The sequence below is a fragment of the Schistocerca cancellata genome, chromosome 2 (genome assembly GCF_023864275.1).
Source record: "Schistocerca cancellata isolate TAMUIC-IGC-003103 chromosome 2, iqSchCanc2.1, whole genome shotgun sequence".
Classification (NCBI taxonomy): domain Eukaryota; kingdom Metazoa; phylum Arthropoda; class Insecta; order Orthoptera; family Acrididae; genus Schistocerca; species Schistocerca cancellata.
In genome coordinates this window covers 588837869-588854631 of record NC_064627.1, presented here as the reverse complement: position 1 = coordinate 588854631, position 16763 = coordinate 588837869, and the positions used below count along the sequence as shown (strand labels likewise).

General features: G+C 36.0%; 1 protein-coding gene across 1 annotated transcript in view; it reads right to left on the bottom strand.

The window, feature by feature from the left end:
• Window positions 1-2267: 2267 nt before the first annotated feature.
• The window catches only part of LOC126147082 (dynein regulatory complex protein 8), a 191442-nt gene continuing 176946 nt past the window's right edge, over window positions 2268-16763 (bottom strand). Inside the window, exon 5 of the mRNA XM_049915667.1 lies at window positions 2268-2940. Coding sequence (XP_049771624.1) covers window positions 2932-2940 — 9 coding nt within the window. The 3' untranslated portion in view covers window positions 2268-2931. The remainder of the gene's footprint in view (window positions 2941-16763) is intronic.

Here is a 16763-nt window from a genome sequence, read left to right as displayed (position 1 = left end):
GGAACTTTAAATTTAGTTTGATGGGTCAGAGTGAAATTTGATAGTGGGAAAAGGAAAAGTAGGACACATGGATTGATGAAAGGAATGAAAGAGGAAGCAACCTGGTAGAATTTCTTATAGAAAATTTTAAAAATTTCTATCACTTGACTGAAGGGCCACTGGAAAACATTTTTAGGAGCAGATGTAGAATCTGGCCATAATTTATTGGTTATAAAATGCATACCCAAATTAAGGAAATTATGGAAAGGTAGGAAATTAAGGAGATGAGAAATAGTTCAGTTGAAATAATTGGAGGATGATCAGCATTTCAGAGAGGATTAGGCAATGACTCACTGAGATAGGCAGAAGAAATACAGTGTAAGATCAATGGGTAGCTTTAAAAAATGAAATAATGAAATGAAAACAACAGAAGAAGAAGAAAATAAAAAGACAAGGACAAACACAAAACCTAGGATGTTTAACTGATGAAAGGAGAAAATATAAAAGCGAAACGAACAAAGGTTATTTGGGTGTCTAAAAGTAATTGACAGAAAGTGTTTAAATGCAAAACAGAAGTAGCTACAGGAAAAATGCAAAACTGTAGACCTGTGGATGGGATAAGAAATGCATGAGCAGTAGAAAAGAATGTATTTTAACTTGAAAAAGAGTTTATAATATGAAAGTAAATAAAAGAAAAAAGGTAATGGAGTACAGCTGAGCAATTGTGAGATGATTAGATTAGGAAATGCAGCACTGGAAGTAGTACATGAGTTTTGCTTTTTGGGCACAAATTACATGGTGAGGGTCAAAGTAAAGAAGACACAAGATGCAGAATGGCAATAGCAATCTTACTTTTCTGAAAGAGAAATAATTATGTTACCATGTAATGAAATGTATGGTTAAAAACTGTCTTCCAAAAGTACTTGTCTGAAGTTTATCCTTGTACAGAAGTGAATCATGGAAGACAAGCAATACAAACAAGACAATAAGAGAACAGAAGACTTTGAAATGTGGGCCTTCAGAAGCATGCTGAAGATTAGATGGATTAGGGCAGATAACTGATGAAGAGGTACTGAATCAAATTTGGGAGAAAAGAAATTTATGGAAAAAATAGGCTAAAAGAAAGGAGTGATTGTTGGCTCATGTCCTTAGGCATTACAGAATCATCTATTTGGTAATATGGGGTAGTGTGGGGGATAAAAACTGAACAGGGAGACTAAGGGTTTGGTATGTAAATAGTTTCAAATGTATGTAGGTTGCAGTAGTACGCATACATGAATAGCCTTGCATGGGATAGACTAGCTTCGAGAGTTGCATCTTTGGACTGAAGACCACAGAACATGAGGACACAGGTTTGGGTATGGTAAGTAGTTTCAAATGGATGTAGGTTGCAGTGGTATGCTGAGATGAATAGTCTTGGACAGGATAGATTAAACATTATGAGTGTTAGGCAAATATTTATGAATTCTAGAATATACACAATCATAATTCCAAAGTTTGTTCTTTATTGTTTCAAAATCTTGATCACTGGGAAGAAATTAATGGTCTGTATTGGAGAAAATATTGCATTACATTGTTGAAGCATTTCCAGACAGTTCATAATAAAATTTAATTTGTTATTGGAATTTTGCCAAGGAAAACCTTGTGAAAAAAAGAAAACGTTTTCTTTTACTTAAGAGGGTAATCTACTTTATGTACTATAACAACAAAGAATCTTATTAATTGTTTCTTTCTTTGCTTTTTCTATACAGCACAAGAAGCTATCACATTTTTGGTCTTTAAATCATTGATACTGAGGATAAAAATTTAGTACTAAATACCTTTCAATGTACTGTTTTGTTCACCTGACTGAAAGCAGAAACCACTACAGTTGTTTTGTTACTCAGTATTAATTTCTACAGTATTATAATTTTGAGACAATATTGCAGTTAGTTGGGATTTCATGGTGACTGATCCACATACTTGAAGAGTTCACAAAACAGAGAGAGAATATGAAGGAGAGTCTCATTTCATCACAGTTCCTGCTTCTTGTTTACATAATCTTATTTGGATTGTATCTGAAGCAGATCATAGTAATTGATGGCCACTATATGCTTAGTTTTGCAATATTGTGTATTTTGTGGTAATCAGGTGATAGTCAGAGTAGTTTTTGTAGCAGCTGGGTTACTTAACTTAACCACACATATAAGAAAATAAGAAATTGAAGAATAAAGTAAATACACTGACTTAAAAATCAAAATTAACCACCACATTAAAATAAGTCCACAGCAATACACAAAATTATCATACTCAGTATATTTCTAATGTGAAAAAAAAAAAAGAAACTAGTGATAAACACATTACTCATTATAAAAGTAGTGTTGAGGAACAACATGGACACAATTATGATGACATCTTAATGTTTTGGCTTTCTAGTGCCTGCTTTGACTTATTTACACCTTAGAAATACTTTCATTCACCATTATTATTTTGCCACACTGTTTCATGCATGAATCTCTCAACTTATTACACAGTAAGAGTGGGCTATGTCTCATTTTTGGGTTTGATGTTCATCAGATTATAACTTTTTAAAATCATAATGTATGTTAATTACAATCAGTTATGGTAATCTTATTGGCTAATGAAGGCTACCTACAAACCCTTGTGATGGTATATCTATTAAAGTAGCTAACAACTGTCAGACATATGTTAGTTGTTACTGTGGGTTAATGAATTCTAATGTTAACCTTGATGTATGATATGCAGTTTTAAATGGTTAGTGGAAATAATTAAACTCAGCTGTCATTACAGGCCTTCCATTATAAATAGATTTTTTTTCCACATTCTACTGCTCTCTTTGCGTGTATATGTATTAAAGAAGTTTACTTTTTTGCTCCATGTTCCAGAGATGATTTGGGTAGTAAATGGATATAAATCCTCTTATTTAATGATCTCTGAACAAAACAATACTGTTCACTCCACCTGAAAAATAAAAACAAATGCTGTATAAATATTCACATAGCCTTATTGGCATCCCCTTTTATGTGACCCAGCCAAAGTTGAGCCAAATTTGATGAGCAAGCCATAAAAATGAGTTAGGGATATGACAGCAAATGCAATTATGTCTCATCAACATTTAGCACATGAAAATGAAATCAGCAAGTGAGTGGGTTAAGGGAGTGCAGAGTGATTGATCTCTAGCACCATGGCTTAGCATCCTGTGACATTTTGGTTTACATTAGAGAGATTGAAGCCCACATAGAGAGTTACCAGCAATTGTTCTTTCCATGAACCGTAGGCGACTGAAACAGGAAAGGGGGAGTGACACTGGTACACAAAGTATCCTCCACCACACACCAAAAGGGGCATGTAATACAGATGGCACTGTAGAGGTAGACATGCTGCTCTGCTATGGCAATGCATGTGTGGAACAAGTGAATAAATGAGTCAACAATGTAGGGAAAAAAAACCAGAAACACACACTATTCATTACTTTTGAATACATTGTGGGAGTGAACAGTGATCAATGTGTTACAAATATTTACTATCAAAAACAGTCTTGATCACAATTTATTTATTACAGTGACCAGTTTTGACCACTACTGTGGTCATCTTCAGACCGATGAGCAAGAACCTCCTTCTGGTGGTAAATTGCTACTGAGAGTAGTGCCTAGCTTTTTGTGTGATGATCCCTAGTTTCTGAGAAAATTGATGTTGAAGTTTTATGCCTATGGCCTATACCTTGTAGTGTTAGTCATATTTTGACCAAGAGAGTATAGAACTGTGGCTAAGGCTTAGGATTACCATGCTTGCAGCATAGGTTCAAATCCTGCCCATGTATTCCTATTTTCTTCAATATCATTAATCTGTATACGTCACACATAAGTATTAAAAAACAATCATTTTCACAAAGTAATTTCACTAACGTATCAGTCATTGCAGCAAACATTCTTCAAATGTGTGTTCCATTTGTTAGAAAATAGGTTATATAATCATCTTACTCACATTCACTTGCTGTGTTGGAACAGAATTCTGGACAGTATTTATTGCAGATGCAACTGAAACAAATTCGCAGAGCACAATGGACATTTAATAAACGCTAATACCTTGCATGTATTTAGATTTTCCAGAAGCGATACGACAAAAGCCAACTGGTTGAATTCAGAAAGACTGTTCCTTCTTTGATCATTCCTGTCAAAAAACATGCACTAAGCTGATGCAGAATCAAAAAAAGTAATTCTATGGAATCTTCCCTTGAAGCAATGAAACATGGGAGCTGCGAGCAGGGTTTGTACCCGTACCATCAGTGTGGTAGGCATGAACATTAACTGCTGTGCTCACTTGATCAAAATATTACTAAAGTTATGGGTATAGGAGGTACACACAATTTTTTTCTTGGAAACTATGGGCCATTGCATGGAAAGCTGCTAGCCACGTATTCAAGACAGATCCCTCAATAATGTACCTAAGACTCATCAAAATACATAATTAACAAATCTGATTGTCCTCTTGCTGGTACATATGGCATAAAATGTATAGAAAAGATACACACACTGACCATTACCTCCATAAATATTTGAACCATCATCCCAGGCAGAAGAGAAGTGTCATTAAAACATTGATGGACATAGATAATAAGATTTGTGAGCCACTTTATTTTTAAGATGAAATAAATCATTTGCGAATGGCTTTTAAGAAAAATGGATACGTTGACAATGAGATAGATTGAGCACTTCATCCCAGAAGAAAAGTGTCTGACAACATTCAGCAACAGCAACTGTCGGCTGGAAAAGTTTTTCTTCCATTTATTCACAATATTACAAACTGTACTGTGAATGTTCTGACCAAGTTTCAAGTTGAAATAATCTTTAGACCCACCAAGAAGGTTAGTGACTGTTTAAGATCAGCGAAAGATGCACAAAACCCCTTAGCATTTCCTGGGGTGTATAAAATTCTGTGTAGCTGTGGGAAGGTTTATATTGGAACAATGAAAAGAAGTGTCAATACCCACTTAACCAAACACAAAAGGAACTGTTGACTGGGATATACCGACAAATCAGCTGTAGCGGAACATGTTTTGAAATACGGTGATCTTGAAATAAAATTTAATGAGATGAGCATGCTAGCCAGAAAATTGAATTGTTATGCACATACGTGTAGGGAAGCTATAGAGATTCAGAAACACCACAATAAGTGTAATAGAAAAGAGGAAGGCTTAAAGTTAGACTAGATATGGTGGTCGACTTTGCACTAACGAAGTGGCAATCGGTTACCTTAATTCGAGAATGATGACATTAGTCAGAGATAGACTTACAGCCGGCCCCACGTGACGCAAGGGTGGTGCCGTCTACGTGCTCTATATAAACGGGACCACCACGGCCTGGGCAGCCAGTCATTGACTCATGTCAGAAGAGGTTGCCCACAGTTAGTAACGAAATGTCAAGTTCTTTGTAAATTTAATTCAATTTGTAATCTCTGAAATACACATGCCCTCTTGATTTGTGAAGTTAATTTTGTTTCTTCCTCCATTTCTGAATGCTTCACGTCTTTGTCAGGCAATGTATCTGGTCAGTGAATGTAAAAGCACCATTCTTAATTGAACAACCATTCTGGAATCCAAACTGTGAACTGTTAAGTAAATTTTTTTGCTTCAAAGTGAAACTACTCAAGTGTGTTACTTTTTCTGATATTTTAGGGGAAGATGCCAGTAAGGGAACTGGACAATAATCATTACTGTGTCTTCCAGAAGATGCAGGACACAGCCTACTTTGAAGAGCACCAAGCTGCCTGCAACTCAGGCACAACATAGTTTAGATTTGATTCTAGAGAGGACAAACTCGTGAAGGACTATGTTGTGTTTGCATCTTCCACTACACAAATAGCTCCCACATGGGCATCCACGTGCCAAATGTGGATATAAACAGACACACAACTCCTCTCAGCAGTTAGACAGTACCACAGCATAATACCTCCACAGGACCATGTCTCACAATTATTCTACAGTTGCTGCCAGGAAGAGCCAAACTCGACATACAAGTGCTGTTAGTCATCAGTCCCTGGATCTGGGGCAGCACCAGTGTTTAAAGAAAGATTAGTGCAGGTGAACATTGATCTAGACTGCCACTCACATTCTTTATGCTCTTATATTTAAATCATTGTAAACTGATGCTAATTTGTGTTTCCATCTATTTTTGCACATAACTGTTGCCTAACACTATTGCCCTCTGACAACTCTGTACAACTGCTGTGAGCAAGCAAGTGCAAGTAAGCAATCTCAGAACAGAACAGTGGGGGGTTCCTTTCCTGCCACATTTGTATGTTGCTCACCAAGTGCATTTGGTGAACACAACATAAAACTCTGGCATTGAGGACAAAGGAGTATAGCCCTCATAAAAAGGTGAAACAAATATAGCCCTAATGAGAAAAAAATGTAGGTGTAAATTTCTGGCACCACAATAATAAGAATTCAGTGATTATAGTGTGACAGTTTTAGCTGCAGCAACCATGCATAAATTTTTGCAGTGTTTTTTTAAACCCAAACGAGATTACAAAGATTGGATAGCACAATGAAAGGGGCCTCATGAGAGACTGCAAATTCCTGTGTGAAAATGAGTAACATAAAAAGTCTTATGTGATTCTCTCATTTGTGACACACTCATTATAACTTGCCCACCAACAAATTAAAGAAAGATCTTCTTTGTTTGACTAACCCATCATTGCATGAATGTTGTCTTTAATCTGGGTACATGAACAGATGCTTGCCTTGGCTCACATGCTTCCTTTCGAAGATTCTAGAGACCAAACAACAGCTTGCATGACCATGTTCAGTAGTCACAGGGTGCCTATAGGCTATAGCCATTCATAAAGATTCCAGAGAGGGCATTACACACCTGTTGTATACAAGTACTAGTTTACAAGATCTTTGTGATTAGTGTAGAAAGCAATACAAAGCTACGAGTATAGTAGTGTTGTATAACTACTGTTGATACTTAGCCTTTCATAATTTTAATCTTACATGGATTTACAAATGTTGTTATACTTATGAAACCAACATTATTTGATGTAAAACTACTAAATGAAATGTTCTTGAACATGCTATGACATCTGAAACTAACTTAAAAGTGTATGTTATGTACTAATGAAATAACTATGATAAATTGTTAGCTTTTGTGCAAGAATGTTTGAGTATCTTAGCATCTACATTAATTGTCTAATTACAAAGTAATTTAAAGTTTTTTTAAGTAACTGTTTCAGTGTCTCACTTTCTAAAAATGTTTATAGAAGAACATATTTAATTAAAAATCTTAGACATGTTACTACCTTTTGGAAATCTCAATGTTGGATCTAAACATTTGTAAACATGTAACTTTTAATTATACATTTCATTTCATAACGACATCAACAATATTTTGTAATATGGTAATTGTTATGAGTATACTCATAGCACAGTAGTGAGGCCCAACAAATCAGTGTCAGGTTATTTTGAGATAGTGCTAATTCTCACCAATTTTGTAATGTGTGTATCAGTTGTGAAACTTCCTGGCAGATTAAAACTGTGTGCCGGACTGAGACTCGAACTCGGGACCTTTGCCTTTCTCTGGCAAGTGCTCTTCCAACTGAGCTACCAGAGTACGACTCACACCCCGTCCTCACAGCTGTACTTCTGCCAGTACCTCATCTTGTATCAGTTGTAGTTGTATTAAGTCCTTGTTAATATGTAGGTAGTCCTGGATCAAATTTGTCACCATGCAATGTTTAGTAGTAAATGGTGAAGTTCTAAAAAGTTAAATTACAATTTTGAAAGTGAAATTCAGAGTGCAAATAAAAAAAGTATATAGTGAGCATTGTTGTTTGACTTTCATGTGGAAATACCAGGTGACATTTATTCCTCGTAGGTAAGTATTTCTTACGAAATTTATTTTGTTCTGGATTGCCATGCATGCTGTTATCTCTCGGCGACATTAACAGACTATCTGACCTGAAAATCACAAACTTAATATTTACAAATTTGACAATATTGTGAAAAGAATATATTGCTACTCATTATATAGTGGAGATAATGAGTCACAGACAGGTACAACAAAAAGACTGCTAAATAAGTAGGCTTTTGACCAAAAGGCCCTACACACACACACACACACACACACACACACAAATATATATATATATATATATATATATATATATATATAATAGAAGGAAACATTCCACGAAGGAAAAATATACCTAAAAACAAAGATGATGTGACTTACCAAATGAAAGTGCTGGCAGGTCGACAGACACACAAACGAACACAAACATACACACAAAATTCAAGCTTTCGCAACAAACTGTTGCCTCATCAGGAAAGAGGGAAGGAGAGGGAAAGACGAAAGGATGTGGGTTTTAAGGGAGAGGGTAAGGAGTCATTCCAGTCCCGGGAGCGGAAAGACTTACCTTAGGGGGAAAAAAGGATGGGTATTCACTCGCACACACACACATATCCATCCACACATATACAGACACAAGCAGACATATTTAAATACCCTCTCCCTTAAAACCCACATCCCACAGACACAAGCAGACATTTGTAAAGGCCTTTACAATTGTCTGCTTGTGTCTGTGTATATGCGGATGGATATGTGTGTGTGTGCGAGTGTATACCTGTCCTTTTTTCCCCCTAAGGTAAGTCTTTCCGCTCCCGGGATTGGAATGACTCCTTACCCTCTCCCTTAAAACCCAAATCCTTTTGTCTTTCCCTCTCCTTCCCTCTTTCCTGACGAGGCAACCGTTGGTTGCGAAAGCTAGAATTTTGTGTGTATGTTTGTGTGTCTATCGACCTGCCAGCGCTTTTGTTTGGTAAGTCTCATCATCTTTCTTTTTAAATATATTTATATATTTTTCCCACGTGGAATGTTTCCCTATTCTCTTGTGACCACTGTCTCTGGCTGCTAAGGCCAGACTGTCTAATTCAGAAGAAGGCCTTTTAGTTGAAAGCGTACTTGTTTAGTAGTCTTTTTGTCATGCATCTCTGCAACTCAACATCTTTGCTATATGATGAGTAGCAATTTATACTTTTCATAATATTATCAATTATGAATTGATTACGGACTTACATCAGATGGTGACATTAAAATGTGGGCACTGTACTATTAAACACAAGTGTGAAAACTGTTTTTCAGAGCTGCACAACGTTCTTACTGTGAAATAAAATGGTCATAAATATAAAGTGTGCAACAATATGCAAATCTGCCATATAATAAAACACTAACAAACATGGAAGTACGTCATAACAGAAACACTAAGAGTAAAAATTATGTTCAAGATGAACATACATAAGTAAATAAAATTTCACATGCAGAATATGAAATAAACACTTGTATTCTCAGCTTATATAAGATTTTATCTGTGATATTCTGAGTAAATAAAGTGCAACTGAAATTTCAAATTGACATGGGCTCTTCCATTTTTATAATTAACTTACAGGTGTACAATAAAGTGGGATTGCCAAAATTAACTGAATTTCAAAGTTCACTATTAGCTTCAGCAACCAACAATCATTAGTCAACAGCCAATTCATAACAGATACCGCATACAAAAAAATTCACAAACCAGACCAGAATTATAGTCGTTAACCTGCAGAGAACAACACATATGTTGGGTCTTGATTTATTCAATAAACTGGGCTTCACAGAGTCACACTGATGTTCTTAATGAAGAGTTGCAAAACCTATTGCAAAAAATGACACAATTTCTTTCTGAAACAACAAATAGCATTAAAAGCTACAAAGTTCACATCATGGTGAAACTGAACACTGTGCCAAAGTTCTGTAAAGCACCCAATATTCCATTTGTATTAAAAGGGGAATTGTAGTTATACAAACACCAATTATATTTTTGGACATCACCAAAGCTTTTGATGTAATTAATTATACAATACTACTCTCAAAATTGAAACATGAGGGTGTCAGGGACTGGGTCACAAATGGATACAACCATACCTGAATGGCAGACAACAAATAGTGGAACTTAAATATCAAGAAGGAAACAACACACATAGGTTTCAGTCAGGGAAACAGAATGTTAAATATAGTGTGCCCTAATGTTCCATTCTACGAGGGTCGGTCAAAAAGTAATGCCTCCCATTTTTTTTCTACTTAAAGAAATTAAGTTAAGTGAAAAATTTGAATTTGGCGCCATTCCTCAAACCTTCTTCTGCAATCCACTGCAGTAGTAACTTTCTGTGTCAACAGGTGGCAGCACAGCAGAAGTTTGTAAGATGGCCGACATCGATGTTCGTTTGAGACAGCGTTGTGTGATTGAATTCTTGAATGCAGAAGGTGAAACGCCCATACGCATTCATGAAAGACTGAAGAAGGTGTATGGTGTTGTGACAGTGGATGTTAGCACTGTTAGACGATGGGTTCGTCGTTGTAAGGAAGCTGAAGGGCAAACACCGTTGACTGACGAAAAGCGGAGCGGCAGGCCGGTGAGTGCAGTGACTCCACACAACATTCAGCAAGTTGATGACATCATTCGTGGTGACCGTCGGGTGACTGCAGATGAAGTGTGTCGCATTATTTCTCTTAGTAAAGGCAGTATGATCACGATTATTAAACAATTGGGGTACTCAAAAGTTTGTGCACAGTGGGTTCCAAGAATGTTAACCGATCAGAATAAAGAGGCAAGGAAAACAATAGCCTCCCAACACTTGCAGCGCTTCCGTTTGGAGGGAGATGAGTTTCTGAAAAAAATTGTGACCGGGGACGAAACATGGGTGCATTTTTTTGAACCCGAATCAAAGAGGCAGTCAATGGAGTGGCGTCACACAAGCTCGCCGAGGAAGAAAAAATTCAAAACTGTGCGATCGGCAGGGAAAGTTATGGCAACAGTTTTCTGGGATACAGAGGGTGTGATTCTGGTTGATTTTTTGGAGCAGGGATGCACAATAAATTCTGTTCAATACGTCACAACCCTCAACAAACTTAAAGAACGTCTTCAGCGAGTTCGCCCAACAAAATCAATGGCAGATGTTCTTCTTTTGCATGACAATGCAAGACCACACACCAGTCGTCACACCTCTGACGAGATTGTCAAAATTGGATGGGAAGTTTTGCCTCATCCCCCATACAGCCCTGACCTGGCACCATCAGACTTCCATCTGTTCGGGCCACTAAAAGAAGCTCATCGTGGGATTCATTTTGAAGATGAGGAGGCCGTCAAAACATCCGTGCGTCAATGGCTTAGGAAGCAGAGCTGTGATTTTTACCGTGCTGGGATACATGCCCTTGTTCAAAGATGGACCAAAACTGTAGAGATGGGCGGAGATTACATTGAAAAATGACAAAATGATCCTCAATGTTGTGGTTTTCAACCTATGCAATTGCATTTAAATTTCCTGACAATTAAACGTAGAAAAAAAAATAGGAGGCATTACTTTTTGACTGACCCTCGTAGGTCCAATCTTGTTCCTGCTGTTTATAAATGACTTAGATTCAGCAACCCCTTCCCAGACATGTATAAAATTTGCAGATGACACCAACAGTCTGATAAAAGGGAAGACTGTAGATGAACTGGAGAATGAAATCAAAGTATGCACATCACACACAACTGATTGGTTCTTCAGAAACAGTCTTATCACAAATCCAGAAAAGATAGTAACTATGCATTTACATACAACACAAAGGATACACTCCTCAAATCCTGTCATAATGTTATCTGGCAAATAATTAGAAACTGTAAACAGCATTATATTTCTTGGAATATGGATCCATGAAAACCTAAAGTGCGACAAATATATAAGCTCCATCAATAAGAAATTAAGTACCAATTGCTATTGCATGAAAATTCTTACTAGCCGCATGACTCAACAAATGATAAAAATATATTACATGCAGGTGGAATCACCATTTAGATATGGCATAATTTTTTGGGGCAGTTCACCTGTGAGCAGAAGTTGCCTCATTGTCCAAAAAAGAATTGTAAGAACCCCAGGAAATGCAACTACTTAAAGCTCATGCAGGCCACTATCCAAGAACCTACAAATTCCTCTACTACCTTGCTTATACATTTCAGAAGTTATGTATTTCATTAGGAAAATCATGGACACTGAAGACCAACTATTACAAAAAATGAAACATTCCTTAAGTACAATACATGAGAGAAAGTGGAAATGCATAGTGAGTGTGCAAAAACAAAACTTAGACATTTGTACAAATGCAAAAGCTGTAAACTGTAATCATAGAGATGCTACAAAAATGATAAATATTACTCTGCTCTCTTAACTATTAAGAGAAATTGTTGTTAATTCAAAGAAAAGTGTCATGATTTAATGTAAATTTGTTTTCTTTTACAAAAAAAAGTAAGCTATGATCAACACAATATTGTAAAAAACCTCTTGCTTTTTAACTTGAAATCTGATATAAATTCTTGACAAGAGCTTGAAAACATTAACCTATATGTATATATTTGTTTAAAGTTTTGTATATGTAAACTTATTCATGTTGTAGTAGATATACAATTCATAATCATCACATAAATTGAAGTTGACTCATCTCATCATCTCACAAAAATTGACTTGTCCAATATCAATTTGTAGCTATGTACAAAAATGATGAAACAAATCAATAAAACAATCAGTCAGTCAATTAATGGCGTGCTAAGAATTTATTAGATTAGGTTAGATTTACTTTCATTCCAATTGATCTGTAGGGAGGAGGTCCTCCAGGATGTGGAACATGTCAGAAAAACAACAATACATGACAAATATTTACAACTAAAACAAATAAGCTAATGTACCATTCCACAGGTCCCAAGTGGAATGATCGTCATTTTTTAATGAACACTAAGAGTCATTTTACAAATACTAATGCACTGAATTTAAAATAAAAAAGTTTTTTATTTATTTATAAGGTAATAAACATGTAATACAACTATTGTAATACTTATTTACAATGAACACACTACTGCACTGAAATGGTGCATAAGTTAGATTATACTTACACACACACACACACACACACACACACACACACACACACACACATTTTCAATGAACACATTACCCCCCTGAAATCATGGAGTAGAAGGGGTTGGCCACCAATAAATCCTTTAGGCTTCTCTTAAACTGAATTTCATTGGTTGTTAAGCTTTTTATGGCTGCTGGCAAGTTATTGAAAATGTGTGTTCCTGAATAATGCACACCTTTTTGTACAAGACTAAGTGACTTTAAATCCTTGTGAAGATTATTCTTATTTCTAGTATTGATTCCATGAATTGAGCTGTTGGTTTGAAAAAGTGATATATTTTTAATGACAAATTTCATTAAGGAATAAATATATTGGGAAGCAGTAGTTAGTATCCCTAGTTCCCTAAACAGGCTTCTGCAGGATGTTCTTGAGTTCACACCACATATACCTCTTAAAGCACGTTTTTGTGCCCAGAAAAATTTAGCTTGGCTTGATGAATTACCCCAAAAAATAATCCCATATGACATTATGGAATGAAAGTAAGCATAGTATGCCAGCTTTTTCATTTTTATATCCCCTATGTCTGACAAAATTCGCATTGCAAACAGAGATTTGTTAAGACGCTTCAGCAGTTCTGTGGTGTGCTCCTCCCAGTTGAATTTATTATCAAGCTGTAATCCCAAGAATTTAACACTGTCCACTTCTTCTATCTTCTTGTCATTGTATGTTAGACATATACTCTTGGGACACCCCTTACAAGTTCTGAACTGCATGTAATGTGTTTTTTCAAAGTTTAGTGACAAAGAATTGGCTAGGAACCAGTGATTAATGTTCACAAATATTTTATTGGCTGATCTTTCTAAGACTACACTTGATTTGCTATTTATTGCAATGTTTGTATCATCGGCAAACAAAACAAACTTGTCATCTGGTAATGTTACTGATGAATGATCATTGATATACACAAGAAAAAGTAAGGGCCCCAAAATGGAACCTTGTGGGACCCCACATGTAATTAGTTCCCAGTTGGATGATTCCTGATAGCTTGTTACATGTCTCTTTCCTAATAACACCCTTTGTTTCCTGCCAGAGATATAACATTTGAACCATTCTGCAGCATTTCCTGTTACACTATAGTATTCTAAACCATATCCAATTTCAAAACAGGATCAACTGATGTATAAATTAGCTGGCAGCATGTATTTTTCAAACCTAGATTTAAAAAAAATGCCTCTTGACAACTACCTTTGGAGGAGGAAACTGAGAAATGTTTCAGCATAAATACTCCATTTCAATTTTATAAATTCATAATTTTGTCATTAGGGATTACCAGTGCAGTGCCCCAAGGTTGTTCCAGTGCTATTTAGAACAATTAATTAGGCAAGCACCTAATGCTGCTAACAAAATCAGTTATCATGCCTCATGAAAAGCTCCAGAAAAGATATTACATAATTTAGAATGTATATTTCAGATGTTATAAGTAGCCAAATGAAAATATAACAAGGAAAGTGGATGTCCTTCTGCAACAAGTCAAATACATAGGACACTTTTGTCACAAAAAGGCATCAGGCTAACATTGTAACACTTAAGAACCTTTCAGCTGGTCTCAAGCAATTGTGTGCTGTTCTACGACATATCAATTAGCACAAAAAATTCATTCTCCAAGCAGTAGCCATGGCTGAACCACTAAACAAACTGTTATGAAAAGGAACAAAATGGATCTGGAACTATGAGTTCAAATGTGCATTTGACAATGTAAAACAAAATTTACAACATGCCAAACTTCTCACCATATAGATCCAACTAAAGTAGTGTAAAATTAACTGGGACAGCCTCATATTTTACAAGAAATTGTATTTGGCTAGCTGTAACCAATTTTATCATGACTTTGATCAACAATTGTAGGTCCCCTCCAGTTCAGTTGAATGTCTGTGTACCAACAGCGTGTGTTATTTCTGTGTTCTTGACAAGAAAACTTTGTGTTAATATGGACATTTCACCTATGAAGTGGGCAAAAATACATGTAGTTGCTCTTCATGAGCAAACATCTAAGCAATAAGAAACATTGCCACTGTTGTTGGTGTGGAAAAATTTAGTATTTCAAGACTTACTAGGGCATTCAGTGATTATGTCTCATTGTCTCTAAAGAGAAAAGGCAGATGCAGAAAAAATCAAAAACACACTCCTAGAACTGACAAAATTCTACATAGAAACAGTAGAATTCATCATCACAAGACAAGTAAGGACCTTCAGAGAGATTTATTGTCTACTGGGATTGAAAATGACTCTTCAACAGTAGGGCATAGGCTTCTTGATTGTGGGTGAAAGGCATAAAGCCAATAAAGAAGCAGTTGCTATCACCCCCATGAAGAAAAAATATTTGGCATAAAGATATATAAATCTTTGACCTACAATGACTGGAAATGTGTAATTTTCAGTGATGAGTCACATTTTATTGTTCAAGATATAGAGCAATGGATGTCACATGAGGCACCCATGAGGCAGTGAGAGCTAAGCATACTGAACAGACCGTAAAATACCCCCCCCCCCCCCCCCCCCGCCTTAAGAAACAGGTGGCCCTGGGCACTATTACAGTTAATGGAATGATGAATTCAACCAAGTACATGGAAATCCTTAGGTGCAGGACTGTGCCATTCCTTTAGAACTCTGCAGACGGTGGAAGAACATTTCAACATGATCTGATCCTGTATCACACTTCTAAACCAGAGAATACATCTATGGAAGAAAACAACATTAATGTTCTTCAGTGGCCTGGTAGTTCACCAGACATAAATCTCATTGAGAATTTGAGGTGTATTGTGAAAAAGTGTCATGGTAAAATAGACTGTTCAACAAAAGAATAAATGTTAGTGAATGTGGTAAAAGTGTGGTTTCATGATGACAAACTGTGAAACTTTTGCTCTAACCTGGTCGAATACATGCCACAACATGTTCAGAAGCTCATTAAGCAAAAGGAGGGCACAGTAATTATTAATACTCACTAAACTACCAACTGTATTACTAATATAGTAACAAAAGTGAACAGTTAAAGTTTAATTATCTTGTCCCCATTAATACACATACTACTGTAAAATGTTAACTACTGCTGCTGATGCTTTGAATACAGAATAGGCATAGTCTTACCACAAAACACAATATGATCTACAAAGAATGACTGCATTCATGTTCAAAACAGTAGTAATGGTTCAAAGGGTTACAGTCAAATTGAAAAATTCATTCTCCTTACAGATCATGAACCGTAAGTTGCTATACATGGATCAAACAATAGTGGTTCTACCAGAATGGTACAATGCTGACAATGATGGGTGCTCCTTCTATGAAATTATGATTATGGAACAGTTCTCAGGTCTGCATTTCAACCTGAAAATGCTGACTTGGTATTACAACTGCGTAGGATAGGATAAAAACTTCTATGCTTCTGCTGATATATATTTCACTTGAGGTATCATTAGTATCAACACTGTAGAAAATTTTTCATTAAAAATGATTTCATTGATATCAAAATAGTGCCAAAAGAGTCAGTTTTGTCCAAAATAAAACAATATATTCTACAAGAGTGGCCTTTTAATGTTAATCAGTCAACCCAAACATAAATCATACTGACACGTGAGACATATTCTCAAGGTCTACAAAAGTATCACATTGGTTGGTACATTCAAAATCAGAAAAAAATGTGAATCCAGGAGTGCTAAAATTGAAAGTTATTCAAATTCTAAACAATGCCACTGGGCCTTTGTAAGTACAAAACCATTGCCAGTGAGCACTGCTATTGGACAAACATAGATAAAGACATGGAAGTGATGACGGTTAAATACCAGTTATGCCTGAAATACCAGT